Source organism: Phoxinus phoxinus (assembly GCF_949152265.1).
Source record: "Phoxinus phoxinus genome assembly, chromosome: 7".
NCBI classification, from domain to species: domain Eukaryota; kingdom Metazoa; phylum Chordata; class Actinopteri; order Cypriniformes; family Leuciscidae; genus Phoxinus; species Phoxinus phoxinus.
The window spans coordinates 25,595,257-25,612,272 of NC_136882.1; the positions used below are offsets into that span (position 1 = coordinate 25,595,257).

A 17,016-nucleotide genomic window follows, 5' to 3' on the forward strand; every position below is an offset into this window, starting at 1 on the left:
TGCACTTTGAGTGAGAGGTTTCAAAAATCATGTGACATGAAAAGATTTTGTGTGTAAGCAGTTGGAAAAAACTTTAACTGTAAAAGAGATTTTTACAAAAATGGATAAACAAACTAAATTAACACAGTTTCAAAGTTTAAAACATTTATCTGCTAATTAAAATAGTAGGTAACATGCAGTGCATACTGTGCAGTACTCTTGTAGTCTATTCTCAGACACACATACACACTTAACACAATCTGTTGATGACATCAGGCCCTCCCTGTGAAAGAAAGCCGTTTACCACATTGTGTTTGTGCATTAGGAGTGTCAGAAGAAACTAGAGCACAAGCTGGGGCTGGACTCATACTTACTAAAGCCTGTGCAGAGGATCACCAAATACCAGCTCATGCTGAAGGTACACACAGTGTGTGTGTGTGCGTGTGTGTGTGTGTGTGTGTGTGTGTGTTCACTCTATATTCTAAATGCATGTTGTTGATCTTATTATAAACGATTCCTCCTTGCATTTCATTTTTTTAAATTGTTTTGACCTCGTAATCTTCAGTAAAAAAATATTATCAGTCTTCTGGTAAAAACCCCTTCTCTCTGGTGATGTATGATTGATTTCTCCAATCATTTAGTCTGTTTAAACCCTGCTCCTTTCTTACAATCGACTTTTAACTCACAGTCAGATCTGCCTCCAGCCAATCATCAACCAATGGAAAGAACCAAGTCCCCGCCATACATTTATAAAAAAAATTCTGATAATCTGTTCAACTTTAACTATTTCACAATGGGCCATTTTCCACATTTTGCTCTAATAGCAAAAGAAAGAAAAAATCTGTGATAGAGTTTCCATGACTTTCCAAAGAAGGGAACAATATAGAGAGATTGATTATGTTGGTCAGAAGAGAGAAAGATGTGAAATTTGTCATCAATTCCTCAGTCATTGTATTTGAGAGTTTTTTTGTTTTTTTTTGTAAAACAACAAAGTATAGCATTAGACATTTTCATAGCATTTAAAAAAAAAAAATATATATATATATATATATATATATATATGAAAAAACTTTACTAGATTTGCAATGCTAATAACTGTGGAAATGTGCCATCACAGTCTGTGAAAAGAGTCCAGAAGAAAAGATCTGTCAATAATTTAATTTCAGGGGTCATGTAATAGAAACGATAATTTTTCTTTGAAATGTGTTTTAGGAGATGATTAAGTACAGTAAAGGCTGCGAGGGCTCAGTGGAGCTGCAGGCAGCTCTTTCCTCCATACTAGGGATCCTGAAGGCTGTAAATGACTCAATGCATCTCATTGCCATCACAGGATATGAGGTAAAAGGCATGCACACGCTTTACTCTCGTCCTCTCCATTAATATTCATTAATGTTTTTTGTCACTCCTATTTATTCCATATCTGCAAGCAATATTTATTGATTCCACGCAGAGTAACCTTGGAGACCTGGGTCGCCTGCTGATGCAGGGGTCGTTCAGTGTGTGGGCGGAGCATAAGAGAGGTCATGTGAAGGTGATAGAGTTGGCTAGGTTTAAGCCCATGCAGAGACACCTGTTCCTGCACGAGAAAGCCCTGCTCTTCTGCAAGAGACGAGAGGAGAGCGGAGAGGGATATGAGAAAGCCCCCTCATATAGCTTCAAACAGGAGCTTAGTGTGAGTATAATAACATAGAGTGTAATAATGCTTAGCTAAAGATGTTTTAAAGTGATGATGAGCTCTTATTGGTAAGTCCCATGTCTTCTGTTTTGTTCAATTAACCATAGCATTTCTGCCAGGCTGATGAAAATTTTGTAACTTCCAGAGTTGCATCTTTAACAGGCAATTTTCCTGATCTGAATTTTTTCTAAAATAGCAAATGCAACATTTCAGATATATTTTATGGATCATTAGAATTTTATTGGCCATATTAAATTGTATTTTTTTTATAACATGCACAAACTCAAATATTTAATCTTTTTTGGTTAAATGCCTTGCAGAATAGTTTTTTTTTTTTGAGTCTATTGCTTTTTATATAATTCAATGTGTGCATTAAGAGTATGCCTAATTTGCATGTTTAAATGTAAGGTTTATACTTCAATAGCCTATTTACCTGATGGTCTCTGTTCTGTCTTCATTAGATGGCTGCTATTGGAATAACAGAGCATGCTAAAGGGGACAACAAGAAGTTTGAGATCTGGTCCAGTTCAAGAGATGAGGTCTACACAGTACAGGTGAGCACAAGAGTGTGTGTCTTAGTTAATATTCCTATTAAAAGGTTATGTTATCAGACATGTGTTACAGGGTAACTGTTGCCAAAATGTAACCTAGGCTCTTTTTGTTTATCTACCCGAGTTAAACTTTCGTGTAAAAGCATAATTAGAATGGAAACGCCACTTTTAAGATTGACCGTTTTTTTCATTTTAGGTCAAAATGCCTTTTGAATGGGAGTGCATGGGGCACTTATATGATAGCATCAAAATCACTATTTTTAAAACACTAAGAAGGCTCAACACAACATAAAACTGTGCTCGAAGTATCACCAGGGGCTCTACACATGAACTTGAGCATTAAATTCATTGTTTGTGTACACAAAGTTTACTAAAAAGGTTTTGTACGACTCACTTTATCAGTTATTGTTTCCAGTGGCTGGAATTTTGTCAGTCAAAAGTAGTCGATCTCCGAATGCAACGTAACAGGGAGGAGAGTAAAAATGGAAAGCTCCTAAATCTTAGCTCCATATAAATTCACGGATAATTTGTTGTTTTGTCGTTAGTGAAAATATATTTATCTTGTATTTGAAAAAGGATCCTCATATAATAATGAAATGATTCAGTGATACAGATATTTTTGACTGACTAAATGCCGGCGGCCGGGAAGAACAACAGCTACAGTGAGTTGTTCAAAACCTTTCTTTTTTAGTAAACTTTGTGTACACAAACAATGTAGTCAATGCTCAAGTTCATGTGTAGAGCCCCTGGTGATACTTCGAACACAGTTTAATGTTGTGTCGAGCCTTCTTAGTGTTTTAAAAATGGCATTTTGACCTAAAACGAAAATATGGTCAATCTTAAAAGTGGCGTTTCCATTCTAATTATGCTTTTACTCAAAAGTTTAACTCGGGTAGGTAAACAGAAAGAGCCTAGGTTAAATTTTGGCAACAGTTACCCTTTAAGTCTGGTATATCTTATCCTGTAGGCCGTGTCTGAGGAAGTTAAGACTATCTGGGTGACAGAAATCCGGAAACTTCTAACAGGACAGTTGGAGGCCTGCAAAGGTATTGGTCTGGTTTTATGTTTGTTTGGAAAGAAATATGTGATGCATTCAGATGGCCGATTTAACACAAAGATGCATTAAATGCATGCTCTTGTTATGTAGAGGCAAGTCAACAGAAGGCACCTGATCAGTTCACCTCAGATACCAGCTCAACTAACAGGTACAATTACACATGATCAAATGTACACATTTATATTGCAGCTAATTTTAAAACATGAAATTAATCACATCTTAAGACTGGTGAAAAATGAATGCAGTAACCTCAGGAGTGGAGGAGTGGAGAAACAGAAGACAGAAGAGGAAAGAGGCAAAGAACTTGAGAACATTCTAGAACCTGGAACAACACAGAGAGTGAAAGGTGTGTGAAAAAACAACAACTCTACTACATGCATACATGCATCATTTCTCTTTTTCAAAAATTTTCTACAACTTTCTCTTTTATTTCTTTCTGTTTCTTTTGGTGGTTTACAGGGTCTTCATTCAGCTTTGAGACAAAACCAAAACGACAGGATATCCGAAGTGACCCTACACCTCTAGGTGACCTATTTTAGCAGACTGAAAACCAAACATGCAGTTCACATGTTCTTGATATCTTCTCTTCAAGAGATTTTAAAAATAGAAATGGTGCTAAAAACAGCTAATTCATTACCACCAAGCCACCAAGCTCTCTAAAGAGTAAAGGCAGAAAATGAACTGATCCTCAAAGGAATAGCTCTCTCAAAACTCTGTCAGGTGTACTTCAGTTCAGGCAATGTGCCATACTAAGAAGATGCAGAGATGCCGTCTGATTGGTTATTTTCCTCCCAGAAACAGGGCCACACCCTAACTTGGGCGGAGTCAGGTGGTTCAGTACATCAAGCCTGTTTCAGAATCGTAGGAGAGGTACACATACTGAGTACACACGTATGTGCACACTCATGCATACTCCACTGAGGTCTTACTAGGGTAGCATGTGCTTGTAGGTTATATGTGTGTCTCATCTGATGCTTTCTAAGTGGTTCTGACCACGTCTTCGTCTATACAAGATTGTTTCGGGTTAAGCTCTATCGACAGCATCGGTTACACGAAAAATTATTTTGACTAGTCCCTCAGTTCGTAAAAACAAACAAAAACGTGTTTATGGTAATAGACTTACCACGGAAGTTAATGGACAAGACATTACAGAGGGTTTCAAAGCAGAAATGTGCAGCACATAGTTTGGTCAAAGCGCTTTTGTTAATTCTTCTGTACAAAAATGTGTTGTTTGTGGACAGATTGTCCTTTTATTTATGCTGTTGATAGACATTAACGTGTATTGAACCCGGAACATACCACTGACACACAATTTGTCACGCATGCTTTTTGTGTGGTTTTGAAAATGTTCACTGGTCTGTCCCCTGTCTATCACGTCACAATGAGGCTTCTATGGTACTTTCTCTGTTATCTCTACATGGCCCTCATTTATGTGCTTACTTGCAATACAAACTCTGTTCCCCATCCTTTTAACTTTTATCAATTTTTTCTCTCACTTCTTTCATTTCCTTCTGTTTGTGTCAGGTTGGTCTAAAGGATCTCTTTCGCTGGATGCCTCTGTGGAGCATGATGGATACTTTAGTGCAGAGGAGCAGATGACCTCTGACCCCGAGGAGGAGAAGGAAGATAAACTGGTGCATGACCATGTCTGTTTTTTACTGTTAGACTTAAAGCAAAAGGGTGTCATGTTTTATGCATTTGCTCATCTTTATTTCAGTGTGAAGATGAGCTGCAGTCTACGAGGATAGAGGAAGAGATTCAGCTTTCTGAAGAGACTAAGGACCCTGAGGAATGAGAGTTGAGTGTGAATGTGTCCGTTATGCCATCAATGTACAGCATATACACTGTGTCATGCATTACTCTGGAAAAGAGGAAAATGAGACATATAAAACATTAACTTTGGTGTTTTGCATACTCTTAAAAATAAAGGTTCATGGGTGAACCATGTGGTTTAGAATACCTGGAGAAAGCTGTCCATTAGCATTCAAATCAATTTAAATGTCAATGTGACGACACATGCTTTTTATGAGAATACACAGCTAATTTTAAATAGTTGTCAATGGAGAAAAATGCTTTTTAGATCCATACATCTACCAGCAGGGGTGATACTAACCACCCAAAAACTAAAAGGTCAGTCCCAAAAATAGGTTATTTGCCTCCACATGGACCTTTTTACTATTTAAAGAATAAGAAACCATCTCTAGAGTAGACCGTAATGTAAAAACCTATAATATAACATCAAGAACTTTAATGTAACATTCCAAATAAATGTATACAGTGGAAATGACTCTTGTTCTCATAACTCAGAATTATTTGCAAAGACCCATTGAAGAAGCTTTATTTTTAATATAGCCTTAGAATGCACCAAAATAATGCATTTCGGTGAGACACCTGAGCTGGCTCTTTACACAGTCTTATAGTATGTTGTGATACATGTTTCATATCCCTTAAAACTTAATAGTAATTTGTGCCACAGTAATTGTGTCTATAATGGGATATGGCGTGTCTGTTGTCAAGCCCTGTAATCTCCAATGTGTCTGCATGTGACAGTTGTAATATCATTGTGTGCACTGCAGGAAACTAGGACCTACTGTACATGTAAAACAAGCATATCATATATGCAGATGTTGTTTCTCAAAGTGACTGTGATCACCCTGTGCCATTTGTATGTAAAATATGTTTACAAATCAATATTGTTTTATACATACATATAAAAATAAAATCATAGTTGACTAATGACTTTTGCCTATTTTGATTGAAATGTATCCTATTGTAAATTTGGCTAACATTCTATAATAATTTGTCATAACAATCATTCATATAGAAATATTATAATATATATTTATACTTTAACTTGTAATGTAACTTTTGGCGCTCTAGCGGTTAATAAACAGAACTGCATGCGTTTTAGAATAGAATAGAATAGAATGAGGCATTTATATAGCGCTTTCATATGTACTACTGTACACCCAAAGCACTTTACAATCGTATCAGGGGTCTCTCCTCAACCACCAGTGTGCAGCATCCACTTGGATGATGCGACGGCAGCCACAGTACAACAGCGCCAGTACGCTCACCACACACCAGCTATAGTGGAGAGAGGGGAGAGAATGATAGAACCAATTCAATAGATGGGGATTATTAGGAGGCCATGATTGGTAGGGGCCAATGCCGGTGGAATGTGGTCAGGACACCGGGGTTACGGCAGGACGGTGCTCTTTGAAAGTATAGTGTCCCCATCACTATACTGGGGCGTTAGGACCCACACAGACCACAGGGTGACGGCCCCCTACTGGCCTCACTAACACCTCCACCAGCAGCAACCTGGTTTTCTCAGGAGGTCTCCCATCCAGGTACCAGGCTCAGCCCTGCTTTACTTCAGTGGGCAACCAGTCTAGGGCTACAGGGTGAAATGGCTGCTGGGTAGTTGTTTTGCGGAAGAACATTGTAGACGGAGCTACTTCTCTCTGTTCATGTATATGACGTGTCAGCAGTGCCGACCCGAACCAGTCTGAATCTGAATAATCCGAATATAAACCCTTATTATAAGTGTACCGTAGTGATTCGGGATAAGGCAAAAACACGGTTTAGGAAATTAATTCATGATGTTCTCGATTATAATATAAATTTTGAACACACAAAAAGTTACGGACTGCAGCTTATATAAAATATATAATTTGATACTATGATACAAGATAATGACTCTTTTCACAGAGCGGAATTGACAGCGCTCCATTTGTGATTAAATTATTAGCGTTTATATATATATATATTTATTTATATTATATATAAATGTATATATTTATCTAGCTATTTTTTTTCTCTCTCTTCGTTAGTTAGAAATCTCGACTATTTTTACATTGCATCAAACACATCCCCAAACTAGACCAATTTGAAACCTATTCTGATAAAAGTTGTGATTTATGGTTGTCATAGTCTCCCTGAAGGGGGCGCCCGGATTCTCAGCTGAGTTCTCCTTTCTTTGGGCCTTATTCAAATCGCGTAACGTTCTTTATTGTAGGCTATTACAAATTAAAGTCTATTGTATTAACAAATCACAACTTTTCTATAGTTGTTTGATGGAATGTAGAAATAGTCAAGATTTCTGTCTGTTCGAGAAGTCGAGTCGTTTCATGCATGCCAAAGATGACGAAGATGTGACCCGCCTTCGACGCAGAGAACCGAAACCAAAACTTAACAGTTAGCCTACTGGAAGAAACAGTCCGATACCAACACGAGTCTTGTTTGAATGTCAAACTGTCCCGCAGAGCTCAATATGGGATCGGATCATTATCAATTACCGTCCAAAATTATTTGTGTATTGTGCAAGAAGTCAGACGAAGACGAAATCACCGGACCTCTCTCATCAAAAGAGAACATTTCTGCACACCAAAACTGTTTGGTAAGTAGGCTAGTCTTTGTTTTCACATTTGTAAGCCGTACAGAAATGTATTATTAATGCTGTTCGGTAAGGCTTATCGTCGGTCATATTTTGTGTTATGGGGTTTCCGCGAGCATGTGTTTATTTATTGTGTCCTCAGTTGTTTGCATCAGGGATCTGCTGCCAAAACTCGCCCACCTATGACGACCTGTTTGGATTTGCAGTAAAAGATGTAAAGACAGAGCGGATGAGAGGAAACAAACTAGTGCGTATATCTGCAGAAACAAATGCACAAGCACAAACACACTTCCGCTACCTCTAAAATGTCATAATTTGAAATCCAGGATGACATTTTTCTCAAAACTTTGTGCAACTCTTTAACACATTGTCTATACACACAATACATTCAATATGCATTAACAAAGTGTAATTGCATAGCTTAAAATTATTGTAGTTAGCATTTTATGTTATATCCCAAAATAATTAAACATGACAAGATTCTGTACAATACATGTCATTTGTATTGTTCTGCATATTTTATATTTTAAAATGTGCTTTATAATATTTTATGTTTTAAAATATGCTTTGAAATATTTTACGTTTTAAAATGTGACTATCATATTCTGGTGTTGTTTCTCTGTTGATGCATAATTTCTGTGTCATTATTTTTAGGTTTGCCACCACTGCAAGAAAAGGGGAGCTACAGCAGGATGTGAACTAAAGCGTTGTAAGCACTCGTACCATTATCCCTGCGCCATAAACGCCCGTGCCAGAGCAATTGAAAACAATCCTCCAGGCAGATATTTGTAAGACGAAATAATATGTTGTTTTAGATGTCTTCATAATGACAATGTAGTCAAATTAGATGAACCAATCTTTCCTTTTAGACTGTTCTGTGAATCACATGATCCAGACCTCAAAGACACAAGTACCGGTAAGTGTTAACATTTTTGTGCAATTTTATTTGTATCTGATGCAAATATGTAAGCAGCAACTTTATTTAGTGTAATACTTATATTTTCTGTTTATTAGGTTCATATTTTCTGTTTATTCTTGTTTATTAGGTTCAGTAAGTTTGCAAGGGGCCACAACGTCTGGTCTCTGTGGCTCTAAGAGACGAAGACTGGGAGACAGTCAAGGACCAAGGCCTGACAGGGTCAGCGCACACACACACACACACACACACACACATTTCCTCTTTTTAAACTCACACATTGTGACTTTTGCCTAACTACATTACTGTCCAACTTAAACCTTCACTGCACAATACTAAAGTAAAGACATGAGTGGCACATTCATTTTGGCTACAATGTGAAAGTCTAGATGTGATTTTTCGTTTTCTTCATTTAATAACAGGGTGAATCTAATTCATCGACAGGGTAAGTGTGCAGTGTGTTGCTCCTCATCTGAACTGGTTTAATCACAGACGATTGTCAAATTAATAATCACAATGTGAATACTACTGATGATCTTGTGCTTGCGCTCTTTCAGGTCGTCAGAAGCGAGTTTGTCCCGAAAGAAGAATAGTAAGTCACTAGTTTTTTTAGAGTCTGGTATTTGTAATTACAATTTACTAGTACTCAATAACCCAATTCTGTTCAAAGTAGTTGAGTGTTTATTCACAGTTCATCACATCAACATGAGAATAATAACTTGTTTTTGGCATGTTGATGACAGATATTGTAATTCATATGTAAAACATTAATAAAATTGGACTATTATGATGTGTATTTATCATAGAAGATGCCGTTGATCCCATGTTTGCTCCAGTAGAGTCAGATGTAGAAGAGTGTACACCTCCAAAACAGCACAATGTGAGTTTTCATGATATAATTTGGCTGTTTAATCTGTGTCTGTGTGCATCATGTGAATATCTCTAAATACACATCATCTTGTAAACATTTAATTCAGACTGCAAATTCACAACTCTTGTTTCCAGCAAAGAAATTGTTCAGTGTCTTGTAACATTACAGTAGTTGTTGTTAGTAATGTTGTAGTAATTGCTCTCTGTTCTCTTTCAATAGCAGTCAACTCCTGACCCTAGAAGTAAAGGGTATGTTGACCTCTATTCACCCATTAATCTACAGAAATAAATAATTACCGGTATATGTGATTAGTACTATAGTCATCTATTGTACTGACCATTTTTTATTCTCTGTCTATTTGTAGGCCACGTGAAGAACTCAGTCCATCAGTTACAGGTACAATTGAACACTGTGTGTGAAAGTAAATGATCATTTTTCATTTCTTACTGTAAAGAAACATAATCTCACTATTTTCAGGACCTGATTGTTATGATGCTGATATCACAGTGGCTTATCTGTACAGTTGATTTTCTAGTATTAGATGCTTCTATGTGTTTGTTAGGTTCATTAAATGGGGGCTTAACGTCTGATCAGAAGGCTTGTGGATCAGCAGACAATCCAGGAGAATTGCATGACTGGGTCAGCTCTCTCACACACACACACACACACACACACACACACACGTTGAGTTTTCGTGTTTTATGGGGACATTCCATAGACATAATGCTTTTTATACTGTACAAACAATATTATATCCCTTAACCTTACTTCTAAACCCATCCATCACTGAAAACTAGCTGTTTTCGGAAATTGCCATCTTTGTGGGGACTGAACCACACACACACTTCATATTCTTATTGTTTGATCGTCTTGATTGTTCACAGGTGTTTCTTGTTAGTCATTAGTCTTGGTGTATAAATAGCCTTCATGTTCCTATTGTATCTTGTCTAGTTTTGTTTGTGTAACCGCTGTTGGTGAGTCTCATGTGACCGAGTCAAATTCACGTTTTTTTTTTGTCTGTGGTGGTGCCTGTGCTGGTGTCGGTGTCCGTGCCATTGTCCGTTTCTGTGCTGGTGTCCGTGCCAGTGTCTGTTTCGGTGGTGTCCGTTCCGGTGGTGTCCATAATCGGTATCCGTTTCGGTGTCTGTTCCGGTGTCCGTGCCGGTGTCTGTTGGCGGTGGCAGTGTCCGTGTTCGTGTCCGTGCCGATGTCTGTGTCTGTTCCAGTGCGGTGCCCGTGTCGGTGCCGATGTCTGTGTCCGTGTTGGTGTCCATGCCGGTGTCCGTTCCGGTGTGCTGTCCTTGCCGGTGTTTGTGCCTGTGTCTGTGCCGGTGTCCGTGCCGACGTGACAAAAAAACTTGAATTTGATTCGGTTACTTGAGTTACATGATTCACAAATAGACAAACTCAGCTGATTAACATAAATGTGTAGCTTATTCTTGTTTTCGGTCTTTCTTTTTTTTTTTTTTATAACAGAGCACATCTTTTTCACCAACAGGGTAAGTAGTATAAACTTTTAATTACAGAATAATGTCCAGTTAGTAATCACAGAGTTGTTATTGTGATTATCTTGTGTTTGGTTTCTTTTAGGTTACCAGAAGTGGAAACGCCCAGAAGGAAAAAGATCAAATACCTTGAATACTCAGGTGTTTAATGTTTATTTTATTTTATTTATGTGTTGTTCAAAACAAGAATATGAATTGTAGATATTTATTGGCCTGAATAAACAAGTTATTAAAATCATTACAATTTGAATAATATGTCTCTCTATTTAGATGATGAAAGTCCCACCAGCACTGACCCTGTATTAGTTCGTGTAGTGTCGGATCTAGAGGAGTCTGTGCTTCCAAAACAGCCCAATGTGAGTCTTGAATCATAAAATCTCACTGTTGTGTCTATATGCTCCAAAGTTTCATATTAAACTTTATATTAAACTGCTAGTCCAAGTTTAAAGATACCGTTCATCAAAAGATGAAAATTCTGTCATCATGTACTCATCCCTATGTTGTTCAAATCCTGCATGACTGGACCCCATTGACTTTTGTAATGAGTGGACCACAATATGTTAAAAGCGCTATATAAATGAAGGTGACTTGAATTTTAATATGGACAAAAAATTAACATTTTTCGAAATATTTTCTTTTGTTCAAGAGAAGAAAGTCATATAGAATCTTAATTTTTGGGTGAACAATCCCTTTAAGATATTATTTGCATCACACCATGATGAGTGCATATGAATCAATCAGTTTCAGTATCAATAACATTGTAGCAATAAAGTGTTTCTCTGTTCACTTTTAATAGCAGTCCCCTCCTGTGCCTGAAAATACAAGGTATGTTTTGTGTTCAGAATTTACTATAGGCAACATGCTTCTCAAACCTGTAACCAGTTTGAAAGCAGTACAGATACAAGGTTACCACAGTTTACCATGTTTTTTAGCAGAAACCTCTAAAAATTCCCTTTGTCTGCAGGCCCTGTGAAAAACTCAACCCATCAACCACAGGTATACGTATAACTGCTTATGTTTTTAATTAAAAAAAATTTATCATTCCTTATTGTAAAGAAACATCTCATGTTTTTCAGGAGCGGACGACAATGACACTGACATTGACTCGGTGAGTCCATCTGTACAGAATACATCATACTCCCATCACACCGTAAACAAGTCTGCGTTTTGCAGTTGTATTTACTGATCTTTTCCTGTCCAACACATGTCAAGAAAGATTCAAGGTTTGAGGAAGATGTATAAATGAAACCAAGTTTCCTTGCCCCCAGAATTAATTTTTCCCTGTGAAATGAAAAGCTCAGAACAATAACTCCCAAACTTTAAACATACATCCAATAATACCATATAAAATATAGTATGTTCGATTTGGCAAATCCATCACACTGCAGTACAGTTCTACTACTGTTCAGAAGTACTCCTTTACATTTTCAGCATCATTACTCCAGTCTTCAGTGTCACATGATCCTTTCAGAAATTAGTCTGTTGTAATATGCTGATTGGGTGCTTAATAAACAAAAGTGTTGAACTCTTGTGCTGCTTAATATTTTTGTGGAAACCATGATAGATTTTTTTAAGGATTTTAGGAATAGAACGTTCAAAAGAACAGCATGTTTTTTAAATAGAAATCATTATGTCTTAACTGTCACTTTTGATCCTTGCTGAATCAAAGTATTAATTTCTTTAAAAATATATCTTACTGACCACAAACTTATGAACAGTGAATCATACTCACCACTATACTTAGTCACTCTTAACTAGCCTCACACACATTCTCTCCCTCTCAGCCCAACTCAAAACCCATTTAACTGTTCTCACACACAAATGAAAAAACACACACTCACTCTCTTCTTTCTTTCTTCTCTCTCTCTCTCTCTCTCTCTCTCTCTCTCTCTCTCTCTCTCTCTCTCTCTCTCTCTCTCAGGAAGATTCTCAGAGTTTGTTATCATCAGGAATGTATCATACCACTGTTCCATTTAACATTATGCTAGACTCGGGACCCTCAGCAGAATCAGGTGCGTTTATCTCTCTTCTGTTGTCATTTTAAAGGATAATTCCGGTATTTAACACCTTGAGTCTATATTGTAGTTTGTTTTGGATGAACAAGAGTGGTGGACAACATTTTTTTGACAATGGTTCCTCTTTTGAGTTTTTGACTATAAAAGAATTGGCCATGGACCCATTTAACATTGGAGTCAATGGGCATGTCCGAAAATGTCATTAAAACAGCCAATAATGTTCGTTTACAAAACTGTTAAACTCACCGAGTGATTAGTGATGTTAGTTGATGTTCCAGAACCAAAAAGTGTTGCGAAATACAGTTTCTGTCGTGTTTTATTCGTCATTTTGTAAAATCCCATTGTTGAAAAAATAGTTCCACTATAGCAAAATAAACGGATTGGAATCATATATTGCGACGATATATTGTTTATAATCATCAACGAACACCACTAACCACTCGGTGAGTTTAACAGTTTTGTAAACGAACATTATTGGCTGTTTTAATGACATTTTCGGACATGCCCATTGACTCCAATGTTAAATGGGTCCATGGCCAATTCTTTTATAGTCAAAAACTCGAGAGAGGAACCATTGTCAAAAAAATGTTGTCCACCACTCTTGTTCATCCAAAACAAACTACAATATAGACTCAAGGTGTTAAATACCGGAATTATCCTTAATGAGGCGTGAATCTGTGTGGCAATAGATTCTCTCTGTATTTCAGAGTACAGTCTAGAACTTGGTTCACCTGTCAGTGCTGCCCCAGAGGCTGTTTGCACCTCACCTGGGTTTGTCGCAGCCCCCGAACATGAGGAAACACCAACCACAAGTAGGACCTCTCTGGTGCCCAGAGCTCCAACCACTGACACCGGCTCACCAGGTACTGCTGACTCTACGCCAGAACGGCACCATGACAGCGAATGTCCCTCACGTCAACCAAGGTCACTTCAGTATGAAAGGCCAGACTTCAACGTCAAGGAGCTACCAGAACCTTCTTCTCCGGCTGGGCTGTCTACATCACTAGATCGGGCCACTGCATCCGATGGCACAGGAAGCACCGAGTCCAATGCCGTCATATTCTGGACTAGATGCAATCAGGCCGGGTGGACTGAAGAAATCTTCTCAGACCTTGTGTCTCAGCTGGGAAGTTTGGGAGAGAGAGTACAATCACAGGAAGCCAGCCACCAGGGTGAGAACAGCCTTGATTCAGACCGGTTTTGTGGAATATTAGTTAAGTTAAGCTCAGTCGACAGCATTTGAAGCATACCACAAGCATTCAGTTTCACTTGTACCTCCTTTTAAAACAAGTTTTTGCTGCAATCTCATGTGAGTGACAGGTTGAAATAAAAAACAACTTTACAGCTCAATTAATAAACAAGTTTTAACAGAAGAATTAAGTGCTTTTATACAATTTTAAGCTCCGCATTTTTGATTTTCCAAAAATCCGTCACTTTCACTTCCAGGTTTGTCATCTTAGCCATGATTTTTTTGTTGTTGTTGTTTTTAGAAAAGAAGGGGCAATTCTAATTTGTGTGTGTTGATCAACATTGTCACAAATACTGTCAACTCAGCTTGAACCTAAAATACCCCTGTATGTTTTTAACCCTTTATAAAACTGATAAAATGTTGCTTTTTCTTTCTCTATACAACTGAAAGGCTGATGGCTTTTAAATGTTTTACAGACTATGATGTTGCTCTCAAACTACTGGAGGCATCTGGACGTCTACCTTGCATTATTACTCAGCTGGAACAAGGTACAGCATTTAATTCATATCATAACCACTTAACCCTTTAGGCGCCAGAGTTTTTTTCCTAAAACGTTCGATTTTGACATCTTAATTTGAAAAGGCTATATCTTAAAAGTGATAAAAGATAGAGACTTTCTGTAAATTAGAGAAATATTAAGGATGACCCAAAGTTTATGTAGGGATTACATTTTCCCATCTAATTTGCATATTATGACGTCATATGGTGGCGGCTATCTTGGATTATAGAATTTTCATGAAAAGTCACAAGTTTAAATGATAAAATGCAGCACTTCTTTCCTCCAAAATGTCCCTCACCTTCTGTATGCTATATTGCACAATACTGAATGCTCAGGTAAATAGTAAGTAGTAAACAAACAGTGTAAATCATTACTAATAAATGGTAGAAACAAACCGAATGCAGGTAACGTTAGTGGTTGGCCTTTTGCTGTAGAGATTTTCCATTTACTACATACAGTAGGCACTCTGATTATATATATATATATATATATAACATATATATATTATTCATATGACACACAAACACAAGTAGACAAGACCTGTTTAGTTGCCCCGTGTCACACCGCCTCTGCTCCTGCTACGAGCAGCGCGGGCGCGGCCAGATCTGCCTCGCGCGCGCGCGCCGAGTGCGCACAGCTCGGACTACTGTCATTGTCAGCACTGCGCGGCAAAGATGTACCGGGAGAAGCGCGAGCTGCACCATTTCGCGGCAAAGATGTACCGGGAGAAGCGCGAGCTGCACCATTTCGCGGCAAAGATGTAACGTTACCGGGAGAAGCGCGATCGTCATTTTCAAAAGGCAAATATTCCCCTTCAGAGTCAGAATCGGCGAATAACATTTGCAACACATCCTCACGATACAAGGTTTTATTAGCCATTTGATGATTTTCTCTCACAAATCTCACAATTTACTCAGACGCTCTGAACTGAACTGCTTCCGCATCAATGACACGAGCGCTCACTTGCTCTGCTGTTTTCTCCAATACTTTGAATAGGAACATGACGTAATTTTGGTCTTGAATCAAAGTATTACATGTCTGCCATCTAGTGGTAGGGAATACAAACGAGATATTACACCATATTAGGATCTACAGCCTGTTTTATTAAGTATGACGTCTTGTCGCAATTTTGCGACTTTGGCGCTTAGAGGGTTAAATCTAAAGTTTTATATTATTGAAACCGTGTAATAGCAAGTTTGAATGTAATTATAATCTCATTAAGTGCCTTGTAATGAATCACACATTATAAAGGAAAATGATTGTGGGGACTCAAATAGCATTGCTTCATGAGATGGCATTGTCTTTTGTGTTTCCAGACTTGGAGGAGCAGGAACGGGACTTGCAGAGGAAAAAAGCAGCACTGAGGGATGCCAGAGCTGTACTGGGTTTAATATAATAATATAATCATCTACATCTATAGTAGTATTGATGTCTTATTCAGTTGTTGTTGTTTTTGGCCTACTTTTAAATGATAATATGATATAATACAACAAAGCTGCTTCAAGCAGTCAGTCTTTTATACCTTTTTTATACTCAAGTTTTATACAAAAATCTAATATTTGGTTTAGTTTGTTTTTAAAAATGTACATCAGTGACAGAAATCTTGTGAAATATATATGATATATCATTTTGATGTTATCTGTTTTTGGTGAAATTCAGCGGTTTGAATCAGAAAGTTGAATTTATGTGAATTTGTTGTTGCTGTTTTTTTTTTTTTTTTTTGCAAGAACAAACCTCACAAGAATAGAATAGAATTGAAAATGAGCTTATTTCCTATAGACTGGAGTGAGACAGTACACTCTTCAAAATAAAGGTTTCAAAAGGAGTTGCCAGCATTTAAATGTTTATATTAAAATTATGTCATTAAAAATATATTATATGATGTACCAACTGGGGTTCCCTGGTTGGTTTCAGCATTAGTTGAGAGATATTTTGTCCCAAATTAATCAATATTGAATTGAAGTTAAGTGAATCGGAAAGGAATCGCAAGCTTGTGAAATGAAAGAAAATCCAATGGTAAAATTTGTGTCAATTCCCTGTCTGTCAATAAAATATTTTTTTTACTTAAAGCAAATGATGTCTTTTCCCATTTTGTTTTTAGAGTGCACAAGAATGCTTCGTTTAAAATCACAAAAATGTTACACCTTTTTCACCTCTTGTGAGTTTGGAGGTTTGTAAATAAACAAAGCAGGTGCAAACAGTAAGCAGAGGTGGACTAAACACAACTTCCTTACTTGAGTGAAAGTACAGATGCTACTGGTCAAATATTAGGCTACTTTGTTACACGTAAAAGTTGTAAA

At 37.4% G+C, this 17,016-nt stretch overlaps 2 protein-coding genes across 11 annotated transcripts in view; both read left to right on the forward strand.

Annotated features, from left to right (window-relative positions):
* mcf2lb (mcf.2 cell line derived transforming sequence-like b) overlaps window positions 1–5,996 on the forward strand; it is a gene marked incomplete at its 5' end in the record, with an annotated part of 28,033 nt that extends 22,037 nt beyond the window's left edge. For 2 of the 3 annotated variants that reach the window (XM_079618331.1, XM_079618330.1), the window contains 10 exons: window positions 305–397; window positions 1,192–1,317; window positions 1,430–1,651; window positions 2,116–2,208; window positions 3,173–3,251; window positions 3,353–3,410; window positions 3,508–3,608; window positions 3,722–3,787; window positions 4,787–4,896; window positions 4,980–5,996. In XM_079618331.1, coding sequence (XP_079474457.1) covers window positions 305–397; window positions 1,192–1,317; window positions 1,430–1,651; window positions 2,116–2,208; window positions 3,173–3,251; window positions 3,353–3,410; window positions 3,508–3,608; window positions 3,722–3,787; window positions 4,787–4,896; window positions 4,980–5,057 — 1,026 coding nt within the window. In that variant the 3' untranslated portion in view covers window positions 5,058–5,996. Of the gene's footprint in view, window positions 1–304; window positions 398–1,191; window positions 1,318–1,429; window positions 1,652–2,115; window positions 2,209–3,172; window positions 3,252–3,352; window positions 3,411–3,507; window positions 3,609–3,721; window positions 3,788–4,057; window positions 4,133–4,786; window positions 4,897–4,979 lie in introns of all 3 variants that reach the window. The other variant, XM_079618329.1, reaches the window with a different exon arrangement.
* Window positions 5,997–7,381: 1,385 nt separating this feature from the next.
* Window positions 7,382–16,788, forward strand: phf11 (PHD finger protein 11). Of its 8 annotated transcripts, none has more exons than XM_079619010.1 (21): window positions 7,382–7,664; window positions 7,804–7,908; window positions 8,316–8,449; window positions 8,531–8,577; window positions 8,708–8,799; window positions 9,000–9,022; window positions 9,135–9,169; window positions 9,384–9,457; window positions 9,668–9,696; window positions 9,813–9,844; window positions 10,011–10,087; window positions 10,925–10,947; window positions 11,039–11,094; window positions 11,224–11,309; window positions 11,750–11,778; window positions 11,918–11,949; window positions 12,030–12,061; window positions 12,875–12,965; window positions 13,676–14,140; window positions 14,634–14,705; window positions 16,033–16,788. In XM_079619010.1, exons 1-21 carry the CDS (start codon window positions 7,512–7,514, stop codon window positions 16,110–16,112), a joined length of 1,767 nt encoding a protein of 588 aa, XP_079475136.1. In that variant the 5' UTR covers window positions 7,382–7,511; the 3' UTR covers window positions 16,113–16,788. The 8 variants fall into 8 exon arrangements, with proteins under 8 accessions (XP_079475136.1, XP_079475138.1, XP_079475139.1 ...); XM_079619012.1 differs by having other exon boundaries at window positions 12,033–12,061; XM_079619013.1 differs by having other exon boundaries at window positions 11,753–11,778.
* The last annotated feature ends 228 nt before the right edge of the window (window positions 16,789–17,016 follow it).